The sequence below is a fragment of the Capricornis sumatraensis genome, chromosome 17, assembly GCF_032405125.1.
Source record: "Capricornis sumatraensis isolate serow.1 chromosome 17, serow.2, whole genome shotgun sequence".
NCBI classification, from domain to species: domain Eukaryota; kingdom Metazoa; phylum Chordata; class Mammalia; order Artiodactyla; family Bovidae; genus Capricornis; species Capricornis sumatraensis.
Genome location: NC_091085.1, coordinates 75,332,948 through 75,356,677, shown reverse-complemented (window position 1 = coordinate 75,356,677; position 23,730 = coordinate 75,332,948). Strand labels below are relative to the sequence as shown.

The following is a 23,730-nucleotide window of genomic DNA, read 5'->3' as shown; positions in this document are numbered from 1 at the left end:
TTGCAGGCCAAGCAGAAAGTGGACGCCTATCACCTGCAGCTCCAGAACCTGTTGTATGAGGTGATGCACCTGCAGAAGGAGATCACCAAGTGTCTGGAGTTTAAGTGAGTTTTAGAGCACAGGGCTTTGGCACGGCGATCTGCTGGTAAACTGCCTTTCCCTCCGTAGCTCAGTGTGAACCAGTTTCTTTAAAAAGGATTCAGATGCGCTTGGAGACTGCAGGATCTGGGGAAAGGATGAATAAATCACTTTTGAATGGGAAAATCGGAAGCAGCAGTTCCAGGCTGCACAAAGAACCCCAGAAGCCTGTCTGACCCTTCGGAGTTTTTAGCTCTGACCCTGACGAAAAGCAGTTGTCTCCCCAGCAGGGAGAGTCTTCGCATTATCAGTTTGATTCCTGAGCACCTGTATGTGAGCAGCTCACTTCCAGTTACATCTTTTTAACCTTTTGGCCCAGTTTTTCCCTTTGAAGTTCCAGCAGTTCATTTTTGCAAATGGATTTCATTCTTTGGAACCTGAACCCCTTGTTGCCTAGCTGCCTCTAGGTGAACAAACCACAGTTTGTCAGTATCCTTCTTAAACTGTGATGCCTCTTGGCAAGTCCAAGGTGAAGGATCAGAAAGAGGGAGGAATAGACAGTATAAGAGAGGGGAGCATGTTCATGCTTGATCAGACCGATTTGTGTAAACTGAAAGGAGTCAGGTTTTATTTGTAATAAACTTGAGATGAAGGAGACCACGTTAGACGTTGTTGTTGTTCAGTCGCTAAGTTGTGTCTGATTCTCTGCAAACCTGTGGACTGCAGCACACCAGGCTTCCCTGTTTGCTCAGACTCATGTCCATTGAGTCAGTAATGTCATCCAGCCATTTCACGTTAGACATTGGGTCTGGTGTGTGCTGATTTTTGAGAGGCATCTTTCTCTGCTCCACAAATTCCTCACATAATTATGCTGAAATACAGAAGTAAAATCCACATCAGGTAAACAGTGTTGTAAAGTTGTCAGTTTCCTGGTTTTGACTATCATCCTTAGATAAGTTATTATCATGAGGGAACCTAGGAGAAGGGTACATGGAGAAAATAAACTCTTAGTTTAAGATTCACAAGAAGTTTTAAAAATACTACTATTTCAAAATAAGAAAGGTATAACAACACCAAGGGTATGATGCACCACCTGTTACTGTTGTTCAGATGAAAGCCAACAAATGCAGAACGCAGCCAAATGTAGTCTTGTGGCGGAGCAGTGGCCGTGTGGAAGGGCCAGGGACCCTGGGCAGCATGGCTTCAGCCCCCAGCTCCGCCACTCCTTGGTCGTGTGGCCTTAGGCAAGCTGCTTCCTGATGGCAGCCTCCGTTTCATTTGAAAAGTGGAAGTAACGATCCCTGTCTCAGTTACTGTAAGGATTAAGTAAGATAAGGATGGTATTTCCAGTAGTCGTGCATGGATGTGAGAGTTGGACTATAAAGAAACCTGAGCGCTGAAGAATTGATGTCTTTGAACTATAGTGTTGGAGAAAAGTCTTGAGAGTCCCTGGAACTGCAAGGAGATCAAACCAGTACATCTTAAAGGAAATCAGTCCTGAATATTCATTGGAAGGATGCTGAAGCTGAAATTTCAATACTTTGGCCACCTGATGCGAAGAACTAACTCCTTGGGAAAAATACTGATGCTGGGAAAGGTTGAAGGCAGGAAGAGAAGGGGATGACAGAGGATGAGATAGTTGGATGGCATCACTGACTCAATGGACATGAGTTTGAACAAGCTCCGGGAGTTGGTGATGGACAGGGAAGCCTGGCGTGCTGCAGTCCATGGGGTCGCAAAGAGTTGGACACAACTGAGCAGTTGAACTGAACTGAAGGATGGTATACAGTGGGTATGTAATACGTGGCAGCTCCTGTTATTACTGCTATACAACCTGAGCACTACTGTGTTCATGTAGCAAAAAGGATTGGGTTTTTTTTAATACACATGTGCCCCATACATGTAATAATAGTTAAAGCCCCTAGATCTTTCCATATCAGTTCTACCATGTTGAATCTTCCTCATGTTAAGCTTAGATAGTTAATAATTTAAACTTAAATGTAGACTTTTATGTTTATTCCTGCTAAATTGCATTTCTTGGTTTGAGCCTGACATTCTAGGCTTAGGCCATGATGGGTTGTTTTTTTTTTTTAATTCATTTTCCTTATGACCATGAATACATTGTTTGATAAGTAATTTTCTTCTTATTTGTGTAATTGTGATTGTGCTGGGTCTTTGTTGCTGCGCAGGCTTTTCTCTGGTTGCAGCAGGTAGGGGCTACTCTGTAATTGCAGTAGGCGGGCTTCTCATTGTGGTGGCTTCTGTTATTGCTGAGCATGGGTTCTGGGGTGCCCAGGCTCAGTAAATCTAGCTCGCTGGCTCTAGAGAACATGGGCTTAGTTGCCCCACAGCGTGTGGGATCTTCCCAAATCAGGGATTGCGCCCATGTCTCCTACATTGCCAGGCGGATTCTTTACCGCTGAGCCACCAGGGAAGCCCAACCATGATGTTTTTATTTGATTATTTAATCTCTTAGCTCTCTTGCAGAGCTTGGAGAGGTCTGTGTTTCATAAACCTGTTTTCTAGGTCTTTAGTTAAATCACGGGTATAAAGCTTGGGCACCGTGGGTAAGGATCCTATGGCATGTCACCAACTACCTCTCTTCACACTGAAATACCTACTAATGAACATTTGCTGAGAAGCCTGGATTCCAGGCTCCTGAGTGGCTACAGACCAGGCCAGAGTACACATACCTGGGGGGAACTGGGGGCCCGCTTGAGCCAGTGTTTCTGAGAACAGCAGCTTGACATTGAGTTTTTGACTACAGGTCAAAGCACGAAGAAATTGATCTGGTTAGCTTAGAGGAGTTTTATAAGGAGGCTCCTCCAGATATCAGCAAGGCAGAAGTCACCATGGGAGACCCTCACCAGCAAACCCTTGCACGTCTGGACTGGGAGCTGGAGCAGCGGAAAAGGTAGCGTTTCCTCCTTCCTGACCTATTCACCTGTACAGACACGAACGTGTATTCACCAGGGCCAGTGCTTTGTCCTGTCCCAGGGTCAATAGCAAAGCACAGTGGGACCAGTAGAATGGCCTCTAAGACCAGATCGCGTTTTTTTATTAAGTCACACTTCGCATTTCACACTTGACCAGCTGTACCATAAGTGGGGTTGGAGTTGCTTAAGGCTGTTACAAGAAAGTTGAGGTAACCTTTCCTTGAAACTTTTAATGCCTAAGACTTAAATACCTTTTGTACTATAAATTTATTTTTTTTTGCCTTTTCTCCCACCCATAAGCATATTCATATGGTATTGCAAAGCTTTGCAAACGTCATTTCAGAAGGCTATACAGCATTCCATTGTAAATTGTCACATAATTGTTTCCATAGTGGATTGGACTTTTAAGTTGTTTGCATTTTTTTGCTATTGTAAATAATGCATTGAGGCACCCCTTTACATATAAAACTTTTTGTACTAATAAAGAGCTTTTCTTTATTAAGTATAAATAGAATGTCTATACTTTGTAATTTAATCAAGATTTTTCTTAGGATATGGTATGTATATACATTTTTCACCCTAGACATTTTATGGTTGTATCCCTTCCACCACGGTGACTTTTTCCATGTGTACAGGAATTCTAGTGCTTTTGGGTGGCACATTTGCTTTGTTTTCTGTCAGAAAAGGTGGTATTTTTAATCCCTTGCATTTTTCTGTTGTTGAGTATATTTTGTGCCTTTGGTCTACATTATGAATTTATTAAATACAGAGTCTGGATCTTAGGGAATTGGTTTCAGCTTTTTAGCACATGGGACAGGCCCATCACACCCTTTTCGAGTACGTAGCCTGCCCTTGGCTAAGCCACGAGAGTTCCATTCCTGTGGGTCTGACCTGGAATCCATCCCCACTCAGGCCAGTCTGTGGGCCTCATTCAGGTTCTGTAGTTGCTGGGTCCGTATGTTTGTGAAAGTTTTGGGTCTAGCCTCTGAGGCAAAAAATGGAGCAGGAGGTGACATGGGAGTATTCCCTAGTGGTTATGAGCATGGCCTCCGGAGCAGACAGGCCTGAATTCAGAGCCCAGCTCTGTGCTTGCTCTTAGCTGGACGACCTTGGACAAGTTACCCACCTGCCTGAGCCTTGGTTTCCTCCTTCAGGGATTAGGAAGGTCCCCATCTTCCAGCGATTTTATAAAGGATTAAATGCCATAATGTTTATAAAAAGGTCTCCAAAGTGCCTGGCACGTAGTAAATGCTAGGTAAACATTAGCAGTTCATCGTGACTGTGGTCATTAGGTAGAGTCTGGCGGTGAACAGGTGTGTTGGTGTGTCCCTGGGGAGCATCCCAGGACAGTGCCCTGTCCTCCCTCAACAGGCTGGCGGAGAAGTACCGAGAGTGCCTGTCCAACAAGGAGAAGATCCTCAAGGAGATTGAGGTGAAGAAGGAGTACCTGAGCAGCCTCCAGCCTCGTCTCAACAGCATCATGCAGGTGAGAGTCTCCCCACAGCCTGCCACCTCCTTGGCTTTTACTTGGCCTTCACCACCCAGTGACCTCGGGCCACCAGCAGCCACATTGCCCTGTGGGTTTTGTTGGGTCTGTGAGCCTAGAGCACAGTGCAAGGATGGCCCCGTCTGCAGGCGCACAGCTGGCCTAGTAAGGTTGTGTCCTTTGTGGAGGAAGTGCAGGCAGGATGGGGTCAGGAACGCATATACACATTTACCTGGGTGTTTTCACCCAGCGCCTCTTCCAGGTAAAACACTGTCACAGACTGTAAGCAGAGTTTACTGTTGCATGACCTCCACCAGCCTGCAGTCTGTGAGGACCTATGCTTGTGGGTGCTAGGGCCCCTGATTGCACCTCAGGGGCCAACTGCTTGGTAGAGCTCTTACTCTGAAAAGAACTTCACTAGTATTGAAAGCCATCAGGTACCTTGGGAGGGAAAGTCCCCACTTTTTACCTGTAAAGTGCAATGTCTTTCTTTGTGGGTGACCTTATTTTTGTTTGTGAAGTCAGATTTGATTTAAATCTTTATAGTTTTATAAAGCAGTGTATACGGCTAATATGGAGGAACTTTGTAAAAGGACCCTAGAGAAATTAAAAATACACTTTTGTAGGATTTGGCAAGATCTGTGTTTCCTCTCTTCAACTCTAGGTATAGAATTAACAGATACTTACATAGGAGAAAAGTCAGAAACTTAAAGTTTTGGTTGTACTTAAATTTTTCCTGTTAACTGGAAGCACTCCAAATGTTCCTAAGTAGGGTGTAGGGTAAATAAATTCTTGTACGGTTCAGTCCTAACAGTTGTGATGGCAGTGTGGAAGAGCCTATTACTGACAGAGTAACTAGACATAAAGATCTGTTAAATTATGAAACAAAAAAATGCAAGTTGTAGAACATGGAGGATAACCTCATGTGTACACACGCCTTCATTTACAGAGTATTGAATGGATGCGTAGTGTGCTAAGTCATCTGTGTGCTTAGAAAAGTGTGTTTTCACACCAGACCATTAATGGTTACCTTTGGTGGCTAGGAACTGGGAACTTTTGCCTTATAAACTTGAATACAACCTTTCAAAAAAGAAGTACTCATATTACTTAAAAAAATTAATTTTACATAAAACCATACAGCTTGTAAATGTACATGCAGGTCAATAAATTTTCACCGTGTGCACATTTGTGAACGTTCTGTGTAATCAACACTCAGAATTGAGAAGAACATTGCCAGTTTTCCAGAAATTACTTTATTCCCCTCACAGTCTGAGGAGACAGTGACTGCCACTGTGTACACATGGCGTATAGCTCCATTCATTTAGAACTTTCATTCGTCAGGTGTTTGTGTAGAAGTTTACACACTTGACATTTAGGTACTTCATGTTTTCCTGGAATTAGGGGAAATGGTATCTTTTTTTTTCTTTTAAAAAAAATTGGAATATAATTGTTTTAAGATATTGTGTCAGTTTCTGCTGTACAATGTGAATCGGCTATACATATACATATATCCCCTCCCTCACGAGTCTCCCTCCCACCCATCCCCCCATTCCACCCTGTGGAGGAGCTGGAAGGCTTTAAGCAAATACTGAAAATGTATTTGCTCCACTCATGACGAAGGTTGGAAGCTAGGACAAGCATAACAAAGGTTATGAGTGTTCACCGAGTGCCCAAGACTGGGAACCGATGACGAAGGGTCGTACGCCCGGCCTTGAGGCGTTCGGAGGCTTCCTTCCGACCACCTGTTTGTGGGAGCAAGGACTGTTGTTTCATGATAAGACTCCCTTTAGAGTTTTGCCAAAGCTATGTTATGGCTTGGGCGGTGGGAACTGTATTTTATGCTTAAATGCTTTGCTGTTTTATCGAGAAAGCCTACGTGCAAGTCTGCTTTATGCTCTGCTCCCTGAGACCATGTATCTGCGGAGTGAAGTGAGTGAAGTTGCTCAGTTGTGTCCGACTCTTGGTGACCCCGTGGACTGTAGCCCACCAGGCTCCTCTGTCCATGGGATTCTCCAGGCAAGAATACTGGAGTGGGTTGCCATTTCCTTCTCCAGGGGAATCTTCCCACCCCAGGGACCGAACCCGGGTCTCCCACATTGCAGGCAGACGCTTTAACCTCTGAGCTACCAGCGAAGCTGGGTAATAAAATTTGTTAGTCCGCTAGAGGCTGTCTCTCAGTGTTCCTCTCAGAGTGCAGCCCTCCGAGCCTTACACCACCCCTCTCGGTCATCACAGAGCGCTGAGCTGAGCTCCTTTGGTATCTTTTTTTAAAGTTCATTTTCTTATTGTTTGTCATTGCTGTCAACTTGATAAGGTTCCTGTGTGAACTGCCTACCAAAGAGAAACAAAATCCCTTCTTCCGTTGCTTGCAGGCTTCCCTCCCGGTGCAGGAGTACCTGTTCATGCCCTTCGACCAGGCTCACAAGCAGTACGAGACAGCCAGACACTTGCCGCCTCCCCTCTATGTGCTCTTTGTCCAAGCCACTGCGTACGGGCAGGCCTGTGGTGAGTGTGGGGCGGGCAGGGGAGAGGGGCTGTGGGAGCAGCGGCCGAGGCCAGGGAGGCATCTGGAAGCACCGCCTGCCGAGGAAAGCTCCCGGGCCCTGCCCAGAAGCCCTCAGGTGACAGATGCTGCCTCCCCTCTGCACCGCCCAGCATGGCTGCTTTGACCAGCTGGTCTGAGGCTGGACTAACCTGAGGGGCACTCCAGGATGGATGGCTTTGAATCTCTGATGAGCCCGGCTGGTCGGCTGTTGGGTTCAGTGCCCAGGCAGCCTCTCCAGGCTCCCAAGCGCTTCCCCCATCAAGGCACGCTTGGCAGGTGGATCGGTGCCTTCCACTCGCTTGAGGGAGAAGCTCGGTGAACACAGGTCCCAGCCAGCTCTCCCAGGCTTTCACCGCCATGCCCTGGAACAGGCCGCATGTCATCACAGTGAATTACCGGGGGAGAGGAGGTGTCCTTATTAAGCTTGAAGGCAGCCCGTGACTCCAGTAGGATTTGGGGATGTTTCTGGAGATCCTACCTCTTGCCTTCCTGCAGCTTTCCCCTGGCACCTAAACTTTTCTCCCCTCCCCCACCCCACCACCTCAGACACGCTGCATCAGTGCATGCCTGTCCTCCCAGCCGCGGCATCCACACATTACTGTCTCTCTTCTTGTGTCTTCCCGGTCCCTTTGATCCTCTCCTTCCCCTCTGTTCTCCCTCCTGTTTTCATCATCAGCTCATAGGAAATCTTCCCAGCCCCCTAGACAGGGTGAGTAATTTTCTTTTATTTTGTGTTTGAAATCCAGCCTGTTTTCATTCCCATTTTACTGTGGAATTCCAGGAGTAAACCAGTCAAAAAACAGTCTGGCATTTGCCTGTGTTTGGTGGGGGCAGCCAGTTTCTTTGGGATGAGCTATGGTGGTTCTTGCAGGGTTGTCAGTGATAAGCAGTGGTCAGCCACCTGGGAATACGTCAGTGGCCTGCCCCTTGGGGGAAGTCTGTCATCCTTCTTTACACTCTTGGGCAAACTCTTTTAGGCCCCCATGACTATGTTGCATCTCTGTACACCCCTTTGAATGGAGCAAGAAGGGCTATAGCCTCTCTGACCTCCCAGCACCAGACGCAGAGTTCCGCAAAGGCAGGTCCAGGCATCGCTCGGTGAGCTGTCAGGCCTGGTGCAGGGATCAGGATGCTTAGCTCTGTGGTAGACGGACCAAGCTCAGGTTGAATAGACTTGAATCCTAGTTTGTCTACTTGGCTATTGTATCTAACATCCCTGAGCCTTACTTTTCTCATCTGTAAATGGCTAGAGTAATAGTATTTCTCCTGTAGGGTTGTTGTGAGGATTCAAAGTGAATTTTTTTCAGTAATTTCAAAATTAAAGTTATAGGTGTTAGCTCTTTCAGTCCTTATCAGCCAGCTGGGCAGCTCCCATCTGTCAAATCCCCATTTCACAGATGCTGAAACTGAGGCTCCGAGCAGTGACATAACTTCCCCAGTTGTGGGTTTGGGAGTTGGTTGGGTAGAGACTGAGGCCCAAGAGTAGACTGCAGGTTCCATCTTCCTCCCCACTGTCCTTCTTCCAATTAAATGTGACAGGCAGGTGCTGGGTGTTTGGTGTAGCACAGAAGAATGACTGAGGGGAGAGCCATCGTTCCTAGGACGTGAACAGTTACAGGGTCCAGATGAGAGCTTTTCTGATGGTTGGCAGAATTGTGCCATGTGGCTCTGGGCCATTGGCTTGGATTTCTGTGCCTTGGTGTAAACCTGAGGAGAGGATTCACACCTAGTCTCAGGTGATGCTTGGCCAGGAATCCGCACTTGGAGTCCTTGTTTTCGGTAAATGATGGAAAAAAGACCTAGGTTTCCTGCCTAGCTGCTCTGCAGCGGGAGAAAGGACTTTTTGCCTTCCAGCCCCTGTCAGTAAGGAACTGTGACAGGTGCAGGCAGTGCGGCCCCAGGGTGGGCCTGCTGTGTGGCTGAGCTCCTTCCCTCAGCAGCTGTCACAGGCTGTTCTTTCTTGCTCCCAGATAAGATGTTGTCTGTGGCGATTGAAGGCAGCGTGGATGAGGCCAAGGCTCTGTTCAAGCCTCCCGAGGACTCCCAGGGTAAGTGGTGCTCAGGATCCTCTTCCACGTCCTCCTCTGCTGATTCCGGGGGCACCAGGTCCCCACCCAGGGCCGTCTCTGGTCTTGTGGAAATGAGCCGTACTGGTTCTGAGTGGCAGGGAGCTTGGCTTCAGTGTCTCAGTGCTCGGGGTAAACAGGGAAAAGCCCTGACTTTGGATTTCAGCCCTGCTTCTCACTAGCTCACGGTGCTGGGGAAACTCTTCAACGTTTGGAGCCTCAGTTCACTCAACTGTCAAAGCAAGATAGTGATAGCTCGTGTATCTAGGATTGTGATCTGGGTTAAAGGAGGTCGGGCATGTAGATCCCTCAGCATCACCCTCAGCACATGGCTTGTAATCCCCAGATGTATGAGCCTCTGCTGTTTTTCATGTTACTGTTATTGCTTCCACCACCAGCGGAGGACCTTAGGATGTCCCTAGGATGGCATTAAAAAGCGCTGGAAGAACTCAGGAGCGATGGGATTATAGGTCGTTATCCTTTTCCTTGCATCGCTGTACTGTACTAAGTGAGAAACAACAGATTTATTGTTTGTTCTAAGGAAATTCATTGACAAAAGCCTGAGCCCTTTAACACGCCCTGACCGAGGTGCTCTGGGGAGAATTGGGGGAGTCCCCTCCTCCCCAGCTGCCTTCCCTCTGTCACTGCAGACGATGAGAGCGACTCGGACGCCGAGGAGGAGCAGACCACGGTGAGAGCATGGGGCCTGCTAGCTGCCAGGTGCCATCCTCCCTGGAAGCAGAAGAGAGGTGGGGAAGAGAGGGCGGCTGGGGTCCTGGCAGCCTGAGAGCTGAGGCACAGGTCCCAGTGCTGAAGCCCTGGGTGGCAGGGAGAGGGAAGGGGGGATTCCTGTGACGCGTGCTTAACCTGCTCAGCTCCCTCCTTTGTCCAGAAACGCCGGCGACCCACACTGGGAGTTCAGCTAGACGACAAGCGCAAGGAGATGCTGAAGAGGCATCCGCTGTCTGTTCTGCTGGACCTGAAGTGCAAAGGTCTGGCTCTCCATAGTCCGGGGCATCTCATAACACCTAGGAGTACGGCCAGCTGCAGCCACCTGGGGTCTGGCAAGCCGATGCCCCGTTGCCTACGGAAAGATGCTGGTTTCATATTTCTGTTTTCCTTTATTGTTCTTCATGGAGTTTGACTTTATTTTCCCTTCCTGAATCATAACCCTAAAAACATAGCAAAACCATTAGACACATCAGGGACACTTGATGAAGCTACCGTCTTTCTGAATTTGACAGGTCAGGTACACAGAGCAAGTTGCCAAGAGTATGCCGCTTTTGACTAACATAATCAACTTGCTTAATTTAATACATACAAATAGAACTTTGTATTCTGCAGAGAATGTGGGTTTTGAAACTGGCTTCATGTGGATACTGGAGCACATGATAAAACATCCCAGCGTGATAAGAGTTAATGGTCAGACATAAGCTTCCCTCTTACCCCAGCCTCCCAGACCCTGGGCCTAGGTCTGAGTTTCAAGGGCGGCCACTGTGTTGGTTTTCTGTGTATTTTCAAGAAATAGTCTATGCAATAGTCAGTTCTTGACATCAGATGGCCAGAGTATTGGAGCTTCAGCTTTAGCATCAGTCCTTCCAATGAATATTCAGGATTGATTTCCTTTAGGATTGAGTGGTTTGATCTCCTTGCTGTCCAAGGGACTCTCGAGTCTTCTCCAGCACCACAGTTTGAAAACATCAGTTCTTCAGTGCTCAGCCTTCTTTATGGCCCAACTCTCATATCTGTACATGATTACTTCACCGGAGTGCAGTTTTCAAAATCAGAGTTAGTTTCATTGGTACTATACCATTAACTATAGAACTTACTCAGATGCCCCTGGTTTTTCCCCTAATGCCCTTTTCCTGTTCTCAGATTCAATCCAGGATCTCATGTGCATCTTGTCATTGTGCCCCTTAGTCTCCTCAAGTCTTTGCTTGTTTTTTATGACCTTGACACTTTGGAAGATGAGGTTTATGTATCATGTAGAAAGACTCTCAGTTTGGCCTTGTCTGATGTTTTCTGATGAGACTGAGGTTGTGGGTTTTGGAGAAAGCACACCACAGATAGAGTGTTCACCGTCCTGTATTACCAGGGATCCATGGTATCACTGCATCTTGGTACTAGTGATGTTAACCCAGATCACTTGCTGACCTGGTGATCACTTGATCGCTTCTTTTCCTTGTTGTTTTAGTTGGAAGCAGAGTCTCTATGTCCAGTCCACTCTCAAGGGAGGAAAATGAAGCTCCACTTCTTGGAGGGAGGAGTAGTAAAGAATTTGTAGACTTTTTTAAAGTCAGTATTAAGTTGCCGTTGTCTTTGTGTGAAAGATCTTAAACGTCGTTGCTTTTCTATGATTCTGTTGACTCCCTTCCAATGTCAGCTGATAAAGGATGTCTCTTTTCCTCCTCGCCTCCAGATGACAGTGTGCTGCACCTGACTTTCTACTACCTCATGAACCTCAACATCATGACGGTGAAAGCCAGAGTGACCACCGCCACGGAGCTGATCACCCCCATCAGCGCAGGGTGCCTCTGCGGGGCTGGCATGTGGGCGGGGGTGTGGCGGGTGCCTGCCTGTGTGCTCTTCCCGGAGCCTCTCTCACCTGACTCGGAGGGGTTCACAGCCGCACTGGCGTCTGCTGTCGCGTCCACACAGCCAGAAGTCCTGGCGCACTAAGGGTATATTTAGAAAGCACTCACTGGCTGGAATCCGTGCAGTCTTCTTACTACTCAGCCGATGACAGAAACGACTGCAGCCTGTTGTAAACTGAGTGGGTGGGCTCCAGCTTTTACACCAGTGGAAAGAGTGTGAACGTGAGACTTGGCACACTTTACCAGGTTGACAGACTTAGGCCTCTCTTTCTCTTGTCTTTTTCTGTCCCAAGGGCCTGGGATTTTACTCTGCAGCTCAGCTCAATCCCAGGTTGTCCTTACCTGGTAGCAGCAGTGGGAAGAAGACTGGTGGGTGGGTTTTGAGAAGGGTGAGCAGAGGCACATAGAGGCAGCCACAGGGGGAGCGTCCCCAGAAAGGCCCTGACCATGGCCGCTGGTCGTGGGAGGAAGGGAAGAGGACCAAGAGGGCCTGGGGGTGAAGGAGGCTCGCCTGGCCTGGCTCGCCACCCAGCCCTGCCCCACTGAGTCCTCACGTCAGGTGTAGATAGCCTGGGAGGCACAGGGCTCTTCCCAGGGCTGCCGGAGGGTGGCTGCCGTCCACCCTGAGGGTAACGTCCGTGCCCACTTCTGGCTGCATCCTTGTCCCTGTGCTTGAGAGTGATGCTGGGCCATCCTGAGCACTGTGGGTGCTGTCGTCCCTGTTCCCACCTCACGCCAGCAGGGGGAGCCTGGGGCTGGCTTCTCCAGACCACCCAGTCGCACTGCTCAGCCAGAGGGCCCCTGTGGAGCTCCTTGGGTAAGCATTCTGCCTGCTCCCTTCTCAGACGCCCACCTGCTAAGCCCTGGGGCTGCAGGCTGGCACCACTGGACCCTGAAGACCTCTCCTCACCAGCCTCTGCACGTGCAGTCGCCTGCTCTTTAATGTCCATTGTTTTTACCATATTCACTTGTCCTGAGCCACATGTTGTGGGTGGAAATTTGTCAGAATTGGACCATTCCCTCAGGTTTTGTCAATTTCAAGTCCCACTCTTGTGCAGTTTAACTGTTTTGTTTTGGTTGATTGAGAATATTAGTATCAGCCACTAAATATTGGCTAAAAGAGTGACAGTTACTGATTTTATAGCTAGTTCTCTGTAGCAGCGAAGGGGACAGAGACCCTTGGGGGTGGGGGTGATGCACGGAAACTCTGGCAGGACAGAGCAGTGCAGAGCCGTTTAGCCACAAAGTGCCACTCTCCTGGGCCGAGTTCCCGGAGGCCTGCCGGGCTCAGGGCAGCAGGATCGGCCGTCTGCCTGAGTCTCTCCTGATGCTGCCCCTAGAAGGTGAAGGGGAGCTCCCACGGATGAAGGGAAAGATTGGGCCCTGTTGTCCTTTGTGATCAGATTACTCCATTCTGCGCCTGTGCTGTCTCTTCTCTGATCGTCACTCTCAATTACATGTTTAACCGTTGTGAGGAGGTGGCATTGGCATCACCGTGTCTTTCTGCTTACAGCACTAGGTCACCTTGTCTCCAGTCTGTGTGATGTATCTTTTCTGGGAATATTCAAGGGGAGCTCTTTCTGTGTCTGCATGAGATGAGGTGAAGTGTGAGATAGGCAGAGCATCAGAGCTGCACACTGGGTCTCTTTGGGGTAGAAGAAATCTGTTCTACTCCTATGAAAGTTCTGAGTGTTCCTATTTCTGGTGTCACAGGGTTTTGCTCCCTTGAGGAAAGGCTCTGGTCACTGTATACTTCTTGAAGGGATAGGTTTCTTTGGAAATTGGTGGTTAAAGGACTACCTTGGTGGTCCAATGGTTAAGACTCCATGCTTTCAAGGCAGGGGCCGGAGTTCCTCAACCAGAGATGGGATCTGCACCAGAAACAAACAAAAAAAACTGCAATTAAGAGTATTACTGTCTTTGATGGAACAGTGTAAATCCTGGCTCCAGCGCTTTTCTAGCAGTGTCAGCTTGGGCTTGCTGTATCTTTCAAAGCCTCGAGTTTCTTCTCCATAGAATGGAAATGCTAATCCTCCCGACTTCATAGGGTTGTGAGGACCTGATGACCTCAGGCATATACAGGGTCTAGACTGCAAGAAGCATTCAGTAAATGGTGGCTTTTCTCATCAGTGGGAGAGGGCGTTACCACCCCCAGATGGCCACGTCTGCATCCAGCCAAGGGCTTGGCCAGTGTTCTCATTGCAGTCTTTTCCCTCCTCCAGTGACTTGCTGTCTCCTGACTCAGTCCTGAGCTGCTTGTACCCTGGGGATCATGGAAAGAAGACTCCCAATCCAGCCAATCAGTATCAATTTGATAAAGTTGGGTGAGTCAGCAACGTTTCCTCCTCTTCCAGCCTGTCCACTTCAGAGTTTCTCTGGTGACTCAAAGCAGGAGACCTGTTAGGACCAGAGGCCTTCAGGGGGTGGGGTTGGGGGATGGAGAAATGGTGGGGCGAGAGGGAGTACTCCATCCAGAGAAGGGGACACCTGTCCTTTCTTGCTTACGAGGCCCTGGAGAAGGATGGGGAAGGGTGGAAGGGTCAAAGCTCTGAGTGTGTTTAACATTTTAGTTCTCTTGATGATTAAAATTTAGAAAATACTTTATAAATTGCTGGACTAATGAAAAGATAAGTACACTGCCTTTTTATTGAGATTTGCTAATGAGTTGAAGGCTGCCAGGGAAAAAGAGAAAATTGGCTCTAGGAGAGAGAAAATTCACAGCAGGGAACTGATGAACTTGAGAGACCTTGCTGGCGGCCCGGCCATGAGTGCGCTGAGCCTGCAGGACCGTTCTGTTAGGGGAGATGAAAGGGTGGGATGAGGCATATACCCTGGGACCACTGCAGAAGTGACTTCTAAACTCATTCCGTTCTGTGTTCTTTTCTGCAGCATCCTGACTTTGAGGGACTACGTACTTGACCTCGGTCACCCCTACTTGTGGGTGCAGAAGCTGGGTGGTCTTCACTTCCCCAAAGAGCAGCCTCAGGTGTGTCCACTGATTGAGTCCCCTTGGCTGAGGAGCCCTGTTCCTCTCCTCTGCAGACTCCAGAAGGGCTTCTGATGGCCTCTGGGACTTTAAATTAGCAGAATGCCAGCCCTCTGGGCTGTGACCTGTCCTCCCTTCACTCTAAAGTGTCCAAGGCCTCCAAGTGTTCAGGTGTCTTTTGCTTTCACCCTGAGCCTATTACCCCCCCAGGTCAAAGTAACTTGGATCCTTGCCCTGCGTATCCCGTGGCTCCCGGTGCTGCTACCCCTTGGTCTTATGTACGAAGGTGCCAGAAATGAACCCCAGGGCAATGGGCACCTCAGCAGAAGCCTTCCTTTCCCCCAGCCTCTCCAGATCCCGGCAGCTTGAATCATTCCTGCCGGGACTCGGTCTCTGGCCCCACTTCAGGGAGACCCTGCTACCCCAGAAGACATCTACGCCAGGACGTGGGTGCTCCTGGCCGCCACGGGCAGGCAGGCCCTGGGAGAGGGGTGGCAGGAGGAGGGCACAAGGAGCACTCACGCGTGTGCTGTGCTCTGCCACCCACAGCACACTGTGATCACAGACCACTCGCTGAGCGCCAGTCACATGGAGACCACCATGAAACTGCTGAAGACCAGGGTGCAGTCCCGCCTCGCCCTCCACAAGCAGTTTGCCTCCCTGGGTAAGTGGTGTTAGTCAGGGTTGTGGCCTGAGCCGCTCAGCACAAGCACAAAGAGCACGGAGCCCTGCGCTCAGACTTCTGGAATCCTGATGACAAAGTCAGCTGGCTCCCTGGCTCTTGCTGAGGAGAGGTGTCAGCTGGGCCACTGGGGAGAGCTCTAGACCGCCAAGCAGAGGTATGAGCTCCCCGCAGGGCTACAAGGCTGTCTCGGCCCGCCCAAAGCCTTTTGGGGCCCCAACTTACTAGATTGGTTGGGAGCACTTGTGCTGGGTCAGCGCGTGGCAGACTTTACTGTGCATTTTAACAGGAACCTCATTCACTCGGGGTCTCCACTATAGTGCTGGGGAAGGAGCCACGAGCACAAGACAGAGCCCTGCTTCTGCAGAGCTTGCGCTCAGCTTGCTTGAATACAGCGGTCCAGTAACCCACGCCTCCTCCCTGCCCTGACCCCTGAGCTGACATCCTCCAGGCCGGGGCTGAGCCCGGGGTTCACCGTAAGCTCCCAAGTGGTTCTGATGAGCCCTTGACCAAGATGGTGGCCACGTGGGGGCTTCTCTTTTATTCGTTCTGTGAACACCTGTCACAGCCTGTCGGGTGCAAGGCACCAGTGGGGGAGGGTTAAGATCTTTCCAGCCTGAAAAAGGCGACTGTCAGGGCTCCCCTGGTGGTCCAGTGGTTAAGATTTCGCCTTCCATCGGAGAGGCTGCAGGTTCTGTCTCTGACCAGGGAGCTAAGATCCCGCATGCCTTGCAGCCAAAAATCCAAAACAAAACAGAAGCCATATTATAACAAACTCAATAAGGACCTTAAAAGTGATCCACATCAAAAATAAAAGAGCCACTGTCAGGAAAGGCTTTGAGTTCCCAGCACCCATCTGGAGGCCCCACGTGGACTCTGGTTTCTCCAGGCTCCCCATCAGCACTGTGGAGTTTGTTTTGTCCCGGGGTTGGATGATTGTCATCCTGGATAGCGTGTACCATGTTGGCATATTTGCTTATTGAAACACCAGCAGGAATTCGCCCTGGAGCAGCCCTGCTGCTCTTCTCCCTTAGAGGAACTGGCACAGAAGACTAGTCCTTCCTCCTACAAGGTCAGCTGCGAGAACGGCCTTCTTGGCTATTTGATCTAATTAACAGTCACTGCCACAGAGGCTCCTCGTCGGTTCTGGCGGCAGGGGGTTTTTCGTTTGCCTTAAGAATGAAGCGCTGTGAATGCTGGGGCTGGGTCCTGCCACGTGCACGAGCGCTGGGCGAAGGTCAGGTTGACGTGCCTCCATTCCTGGCGCGTGTTGACCTGAGTACCGAGTGTACCTGGACAGGTGGCAGGGCCATCTGAGCCTTTCAGAGGGTGCCGGTTACCCAGCTGTGGCGGCCGATTTCCGCCTGTGATGCCCTCTGTCCTGCTCTCTTAGAGCACGGCATTGTCCCGGTCACCAGCGACTGCCACTACCTCTTCCCTGCAAAGGTCGTCTCTCGCCTGGTGAAGTGGGTGACGATTGCCCATGAGGACTACACGGTAGGTGTGTGTGGGGGGTGGGGGGGTGGGCACAGGCCACTGTTGCTGTCCTGGGGACTGCAGACCTGAGTCTCCTTTCTGCTGCTCCTCCTCCTGAAGGTTGGGGCAGTCTGACAAGAGGCGCCAACAGCTCACCCTCCCCCTCCTTGGTGACTTCCAGGAGCTGCATTTCACCAAAGACATTGTGGAGGCGGGACTGGCCGGGGACACCAATCTCTACTACATGGCACTTGTGGAGAGGGGCACAGGTAACCACTCTGCCGACAGTGGCTCTAGGTGAGGGGAGCCACTGAGAATCAAACCTTCCTGGGAGGTGGCCCGAGGAAGCTAAAGATCTGGACTCCTGCCTCGGGGACTCAGCAGTCTTGGCTGAGAGGCAGCGTTCAGCCAGGACTTGTACTGCAACAGTCCCGTCCTCCGCTAATCGTCACCACGGTCCGGTGCTGGTGACGTACCCGCTCTGTAGATGATGCTCAGTCGCACACCCAGTCAGATCTCTGAGCCTGAGTTCTTAGCCCCTTTGCTTCATCACCCTTTAGAATCAGAGACCTGCTCGTCCTCTCTTCAAGGTAGGGCTGTCACTCTAAAGCTGTGAAGTGCAGGACCCTCCTCTCTCTTTGCAGTCCCTGCGCTCACTTGGGGAGGCATTGAGAGCTCTGATTCCTCACCGCTGTCCTGGCATCTGATCGGCCAGGGCTTCCAGCTGGACCCACCCCGATGGCGCCTGTGGGGCTGTCGTCCAGCCCCAGCCTCTGTGGGTCTGGCCCACCCCAGAGGCTCAGTGCCAAGGCTGCAGGGCAGAGGGAGTTGTCTGCAGTTCCAAGATAGTGTGAGAAATGAAAGGTTACACTCTTTGATGTTCATGATTCTTTACCCGTGTCTTCACTTTTCATGTTTTTAGAAATATTCTGAGGAAATTAGATAACTTCAGATACAGTGGAGGCTCCTTGATCCCACTTCATTCTCACCCTCGTGATGGGTGACTGCTGTTTGGAATTTTGCGTTCACTTTCTGTCTTCTCTCCTTTTAAAAAATACTCAAACCTCATCCCTAAACAACGCAGAGTGCTGTTTTCAAAGGGCACAGAAAACTATGCATCCAAGAAATTTCCAAAGCCCCAAGGGTGGGAAATCATTGGAAGACATCACTTTTGCTTCCTGGATGAGGGGAACAGAGCTTGGAAAAATAACAGATATCCTGTATTCATACAAAGGATGAATGTGATCATTTAAATTTTTATTAGATGTGTTGTAATAGAATTTGAAAATTTAAGAGTGAACTTTAAATGAATAAGTGGACAACAATTTCATAGTAAGGATTAAAAACAAAAAAATTGGTGGACAAGAGATCAACCCAGAAATACATTCAAAACTATTATGACAGAAACAACAGTAAAATGTCATTTTTCAGTAAATGTTGCGACTGTCAGGGTAGAGTTATCTTATCCTACACTCTCTTATTCTCTATTAATTTATTTGAATTGCTAGTGGGTGAGCGTTCATTCCGTCCGTCCCCATAAATAATGAAAAAAGGGTGGGTAAGCACTTGGTTCATTGATGGAGAGGGTATCGTATTGAAAAAGACAAAGGCTGTCACCAGAGAAAAAATAAGTATGTTAAAAAATACAAATTTCTCATTTAATGATTATGAACACAGCTTTGGCACCAGGTAGCTCTGGTTAAACTCAGCACTGCTGTTTTGCGGCTGTTTAATGATTTTTAGGAAGTTTCTGTCAGAGCCTCAGTTTCTTTAACTGTGAAATGGGATGAGACTCGTTATCAGAATGAAATAAAATGTGGGTGAAAAGGGCTCAGCACTGTGCGCGGAAAACAGTAGGTGCTCAGTAAATGCTGGTTATCAAAAAGCTTCACGTAACAAAATAGTTAAAAATAAAGAACAGAATAGAGAAAATATATTTGACTATAATGTGATGTCTAGTACATAATACTGTTGAAAAGAAAAACAGATAGGGCACCTTCACTGGGAAAATCCTTAACCTGCTGGCAAATAAATGCCAGGTAAAACAGACTTCTGTCAAAGTAGTAAATAGAACTGGGCTAACCAGACTCAGGACTCCTCACATCTCTGTGTCCTGAGGCCTAGTCACAGGACCTCACCTTCTGCAGCCTGACAGTACCACTTTGGAGTTTCTAGGCGGAAAGTAAAAGTTGGTAGCAGAATGTGCTCTGAGCACCTGGACTAATGTGAGACACAGAGCTGGCCTCAGGGTTCCAGCGGGGAGGTGGTCGTGGCTGGCAAGCCGGCTCTCAACTGCGTTTCCTCCTCTCCCCACCTTTCCCAGCTAAGCTCCAGGCTGCTGTGGTGCTGAACCCTGGCTACTCATCCATCCCACCCATTTTCCAGCTCTGTCTGAACTGGAAAGGGGAGAAAACCAACAACAACGATGACAATATTCGGGTAAGGTCCTCGGAGGGTGATGGGAGGAGCAGGGAGAGCCTCCTTGGGCCAGGGTGGGGGGCGAGGGGGGCATAACTGGTGGTAGCTGGGGGCTTGGGCATTGACGAAGTTCCAGGGCAGATGCTGCTGGGATTGTAGAATGTGCTAGAGACTGCAAGGTGTAGTGAAGGGCTCAGACCCCCCTTACTAGCCTGGGGTCCACAGGTTCACCCTGCTTATAAAACAGGGCTAATACAAAGACCAGCCTTGAAAGGTCGTTTCAGGCTTATGTGGAAATGTAAAATGCACAGGAATGAGACAGGGTGTGAAATCGTTGCCCGTGTTAATTGCTGTTATGCCCATGGATCTGACTCCATAGCCGAGGAGCACACTTTGAACCCTAACACTTTCCCATTTGGATCTGATCTTGAGATTCTTCCTCTGTCCATCTTGCTCTTTTTGGCTATGGACATGCAAGGCAGGAAATGTTCCAGGTCAGGATCAGGAAGACTCCATTGTCTTGAGGAGCGGGCGCCTCAGGACAAGCCAGCCTGACTTGATCTGCAGGGGCCCAGGCTCGGTTCACATGAAACCATGAGACCCAGCTGGCCTACAAGTGGTGCTGAGTTTCTGGCTTCTGCCGCACCTCCTCCCCAATACCCCCCGTAGGCCATGGAGAGCGAGGTCAACGTGTGCTACAAGGAGCTGTGCGGCCCGCGGCCTGGCCACCAGCTTCTGACCAACCAGCTGCAGCGCCTGTGCGTGCTGCTGGACGTCTACCTGGAGACGGAGAGCCATGACGACAGCGTGGAGGGGCCCAAGGAATTTCCCCAGGAGAAGATGTGTCTGCGGCTTTTCAGGTGAGGGACAGGGCCCCGGGACCTCCAGCCCTGCTTCTCACAGGGACGCGGGGCAGAGAGAGCCTGGCACAGAGGGCACACATGTCCTCGGGTGCTCTGGTCTCCTTTCACTGTGGAAATTAACACCCTGCTGCCAGATTTCCGGAGAGAGCTCACTTCCTCCTTCCTAAAACTTGCCCTGGGGCCCCTGCCCTATCAGCCCAGCCTAGTCCAGTTAGTTGTTCATCACGCATACACCCCAGAGGTGGGCCTCATGCTGCGTGAGCAGGAGGACTTGACTAAACTTCCCTTTCTCTGCTTTCTGTGGGAGCCAGTAGGTTTGTTTTTTGTGATTCAAATGAAGTTTGTAAACTACAGAGAACACAGGGATGTCCTCAATAGATGGAGGCTATAGGCCTGTATACAGACTAGACATGTCTCCCACCAGTCCCCAGAGTCTGCTGTGCTCCCTACAGTGCTCCCACGTCCAGGAGGATCACAGCTGTAGGCAGTCGGGCGTCAAAGAGGAGCCAGCTGTGAAATAACACACACAGTGCAGACCTCCGCTGTCCCGCTCATCATCTGGGTGACTCACAGAGCCACTTCAGCTCAGCTCTGAGCCTTTCCCAAAGGCTGAAATGGAAGCAGTACCTTCTAACATGACGAAGCAGAGGTAGTTTACGTAGGCCTTCCAAAATGGGTCTCGGCACAGACGGAGCCTCAGAAAATGCCCACAGGCGCTGGCGGCTTGGTATTTAATGTGTCTGCAGGCCCCGCACTTCTGGCTGCTTTTCCTTCCGCTTTGGTGTCGGGTCTTTTCCTTCCCTTTCATCCCTTAACTCATGGTCTTGTTCTTCGAGTCAGTTTCAGAATCCCAGAGCCCACACTCCTCAGGCATTCCTTCCCTTTGGGGCAGGGGGCTGGGGAGGAATGGTGTCACAAAGGGCTATAGTGTGTATCCAAGGAGGACATCGCTGTGTTCTCTGACAGTCTGGAAGGTGCCTTGCCTGTCTTCACCTTCTCACACAGCCAGCCTCCACCCCTGGAGGCTGTCCCACATCCTCCCGCCTCCGTCTGGCACCTCCACCTGGCCTGGCTTCTTGTGCTAGCTGCTAATAACCAGCTCCAGCCCCACCGTGGCTGCGAGGTGGCGCTGACGGCTAGGTGGCGGTGTGTTCTGGGACTTGCTGTCCCTGGTCTGTCTGTGTGAGACCTCAGCTCTTCCCCGCGCCCCGCCTGCTGTAACACATTTCCAGGGTGGGAATTCTCACTCGGCCACTGTCTGTTCTTTGCTGTCTAGTGGTTCCCACAGGACCCGTTTCCTGAACTGCTTTGTTCCCCAGGCTGTGCTCGTCTGTCATTGTGTTCTGGGAAGGTGCTCCTTTGGCTGCCCAGATCCAGTTAATTCCATGACTGATAAGATGTGGGATGTGAGATTCTTGGTGTGGAGTCCTCCTGACCACTGGGATCAGGTCAAGGGCCTGGGCTGCAAAGGGCTGGCCTGGGCCGCAGGAGACTCGAGGTCTGGCTCTGCCTGGGGCTGGCTGCCTTCAGGCTGTGGGGTCTCCATCAGCTGTACGCCTCAATTTACCTGACTCAACTCTGTACCCTTCTGGTGTTGGGAAGGTTCATGACATCATTTTAAGAAAAGACTTTGGGGCCAGAACAGCCTGGGTTCAAATTGCAGCTGCTGCCTGTGTGATCAGGGTCTGAAGCTCTTGAGCTTCAGATTCCTCATCGGTAAAACTGTATCCAGTCAGGTGGTGTTGGGAGCATGAAATTAAACCAGGGGAGCCTGTCAAGTGCCAAGCACGGTGCAGGCAGAGGAAGCCCTCCTTTAAGTCCATTCTGTGCAGTGTGGCAGAAAAAAAAGATACACAGATCTCCTCCCTCTGGCAAACACCTACACTGCCTCTCACCCTCCCTCCCTCAGACCAAGATCCAAGGTGTCACCTTCCGGTTACCACTGAATGTCAGTCACAGGCAGAAGAATGAAAGAGGCCCTTTAGCTGGACATTGTTCACCATGGAGTTGTGCGGAAAAGGACCCTGCGTGAAGTTTTTGCCCAGGGGCCCAAGATGAGCTGAAGCACCTAAAGGTCACAAGGTCCAGGCTTAGGCTGTGATTGGTAGCCTCTTGTGCCAGCAGGCTTTAGCATCAGACCTGGTTTTGAATTTGGTCTGTGAGACTTTCTGACTGTCTAATATCAGGTAGGTCACATCCCTAAGCCTGCATCTTCATTTAAAATCTTTGAAATGATAGAAATAGCATCTCTGAAGTAGCAAGTATAGACGCAAGGCCCTTGGCAGGCACTTAGTACAGACTCTTTTCCCACGTAAACTCCTACCTGCATGGGAATCTCCCTACAAAAGAGGATTTTCAAGTTATATTTTTTTAATCATAGACATGAATAAAACATGTTTGTTGTTAAACATAAAAACAGCAACAAACTGTTGCATAAAAACAATGTAAACAGTGAGGGTGCCCAAGCCCCCTGTCCCCTAAAGTGCCCGTCGTCAGTGGGCACTTCCGGGCTTGTGTGGGCATGTCATGCCTTCGGGGGCACATGAAGACGTTTTTTCAGAACCGCTGTCACACCTTTCATACTGTTCTGCAGTGTGCTTTCCTTACACCAGTCTCGTATTCTGCCTTAACAGCTTCGTAGTAGTCCCTTGTGTGGATGCATTCATTATATCAGCCCAAAGTTATGGTGTTAACTGGCCTCCCTTCTCCTGTTTCTCTAGGGGTCCCAGCAGGATAAAGCCATTTAAATATAACCACCCTCAAGGATTCTTCAGCCATCGTTGACGTCGCTCTCGGCCTGCTTCCCCGCTGACCCTAAGTGCTGCGCCTCTGCTTCCGGTTCCGGCTCACACGTGGCTCTTGATAGTCTCCCGGGACAGGTTTTCTATTTGTAGCCTATTAAAATGTCACCTGACCAAGTGGCCTTTGTCTGCGGCTCCCTGGGGAGAGGGGGTGGCTTTGGTCTAAGAGGGCAGGTGGGAGCGAGGCATGGCGTGAAAGCGCACGTGTGGATAGCTCTCTCTGCCTGGCCGGGAACGGCAGAGTGAGAACGACTCCGGCTCTGCAGCAGACCCTCACTGCCTTCACGTTTGTCATCCAAGTCCCTGCTCTTAGCGGGTGGCAGGGGAAGCCAAAGGCAGTCTAGTAGAGAAAGCAAAAGCTCTTCTTCCCGTGGCCCCTCACCCTGTCAGTGTCTCCAGCGGCCAGATTCCCCTAGCTGGTGGATGTTACAAACATCTGACAGCGCAACGAAAACAGACAAATACGTCCCAGAGAATAATTGTGAATCTTGTGGGGTGTCGTGGAGTTGATGAGAGTGATATCAGAGGATCTCAGGCAGAGCTGCTGTCCAGTGATGCTCTGGCAGCGTAAGAGCAGGTGTCTCCAGAGGAGAGGCTTCACGGTGATGGCACGATAGGAACCTCAGGAAATAATGGTTTGATTCTCAGAGGATTAAGAGAAGTCCTGAGGAAATAGGCAACGCCCTCCATTAAAATTATTTTAAGAAGATACAAAGATGTAAAAAATATTGAAGCATTATTATAGAGTTGCAGGTATAAAGTTCACTAATTAGAAAATGAAATAAAATTTTATTTTTCC

The 23,730-nt window shown here is 49.8% G+C and overlaps 1 protein-coding gene across 8 annotated transcripts in view; it reads left to right on the top strand.

Moving 5' to 3' along the window:
- THOC5 (THO complex subunit 5) overlaps nt 1–23,027 on the top strand; it is a 28,797-nt gene extending 5,770 nt beyond the window's left edge. For 4 of the 8 annotated variants that reach the window (XM_068990302.1, XM_068990299.1, XM_068990300.1 and 1 more), the window contains 17 exons: nt 7–104; nt 2,846–2,992; nt 4,386–4,500; nt 6,873–7,005; nt 7,722–7,754; nt 9,016–9,093; nt 9,762–9,802; nt 10,004–10,103; nt 11,531–11,639; nt 13,928–14,029; nt 14,595–14,691; nt 15,241–15,355; nt 16,767–16,870; nt 17,031–17,118; nt 19,173–19,288; nt 19,937–20,127; nt 22,851–23,027. In XM_068990302.1, coding sequence (XP_068846403.1) covers nt 7–104; nt 2,846–2,992; nt 4,386–4,500; nt 6,873–7,005; nt 7,722–7,754; nt 9,016–9,093; nt 9,762–9,802; nt 10,004–10,103; nt 11,531–11,639; nt 13,928–14,029; nt 14,595–14,691; nt 15,241–15,355; nt 16,767–16,870; nt 17,031–17,118; nt 19,173–19,288; nt 19,937–20,127; nt 22,851–22,914 — 1,731 coding nt within the window. In that variant the 3' untranslated portion in view covers nt 22,915–23,027. Of the gene's footprint in view, nt 1–6; nt 105–2,845; nt 2,993–4,385; nt 4,501–6,872; nt 7,006–7,721; nt 7,755–9,015; nt 9,094–9,761; nt 9,803–10,003; nt 10,104–11,530; nt 11,640–13,927; nt 14,030–14,594; nt 14,692–15,240; nt 15,356–16,766; nt 16,875–16,969; nt 17,119–19,172; nt 19,289–19,936; nt 20,128–22,850 lie in introns of those variants that run through there. The other 4 variants (XM_068990304.1, XM_068990303.1, XR_011146208.1 and 1 more) reach the window with 3 other exon arrangements.
- The last annotated feature ends 703 nt before the right edge of the window (nt 23,028–23,730 follow it).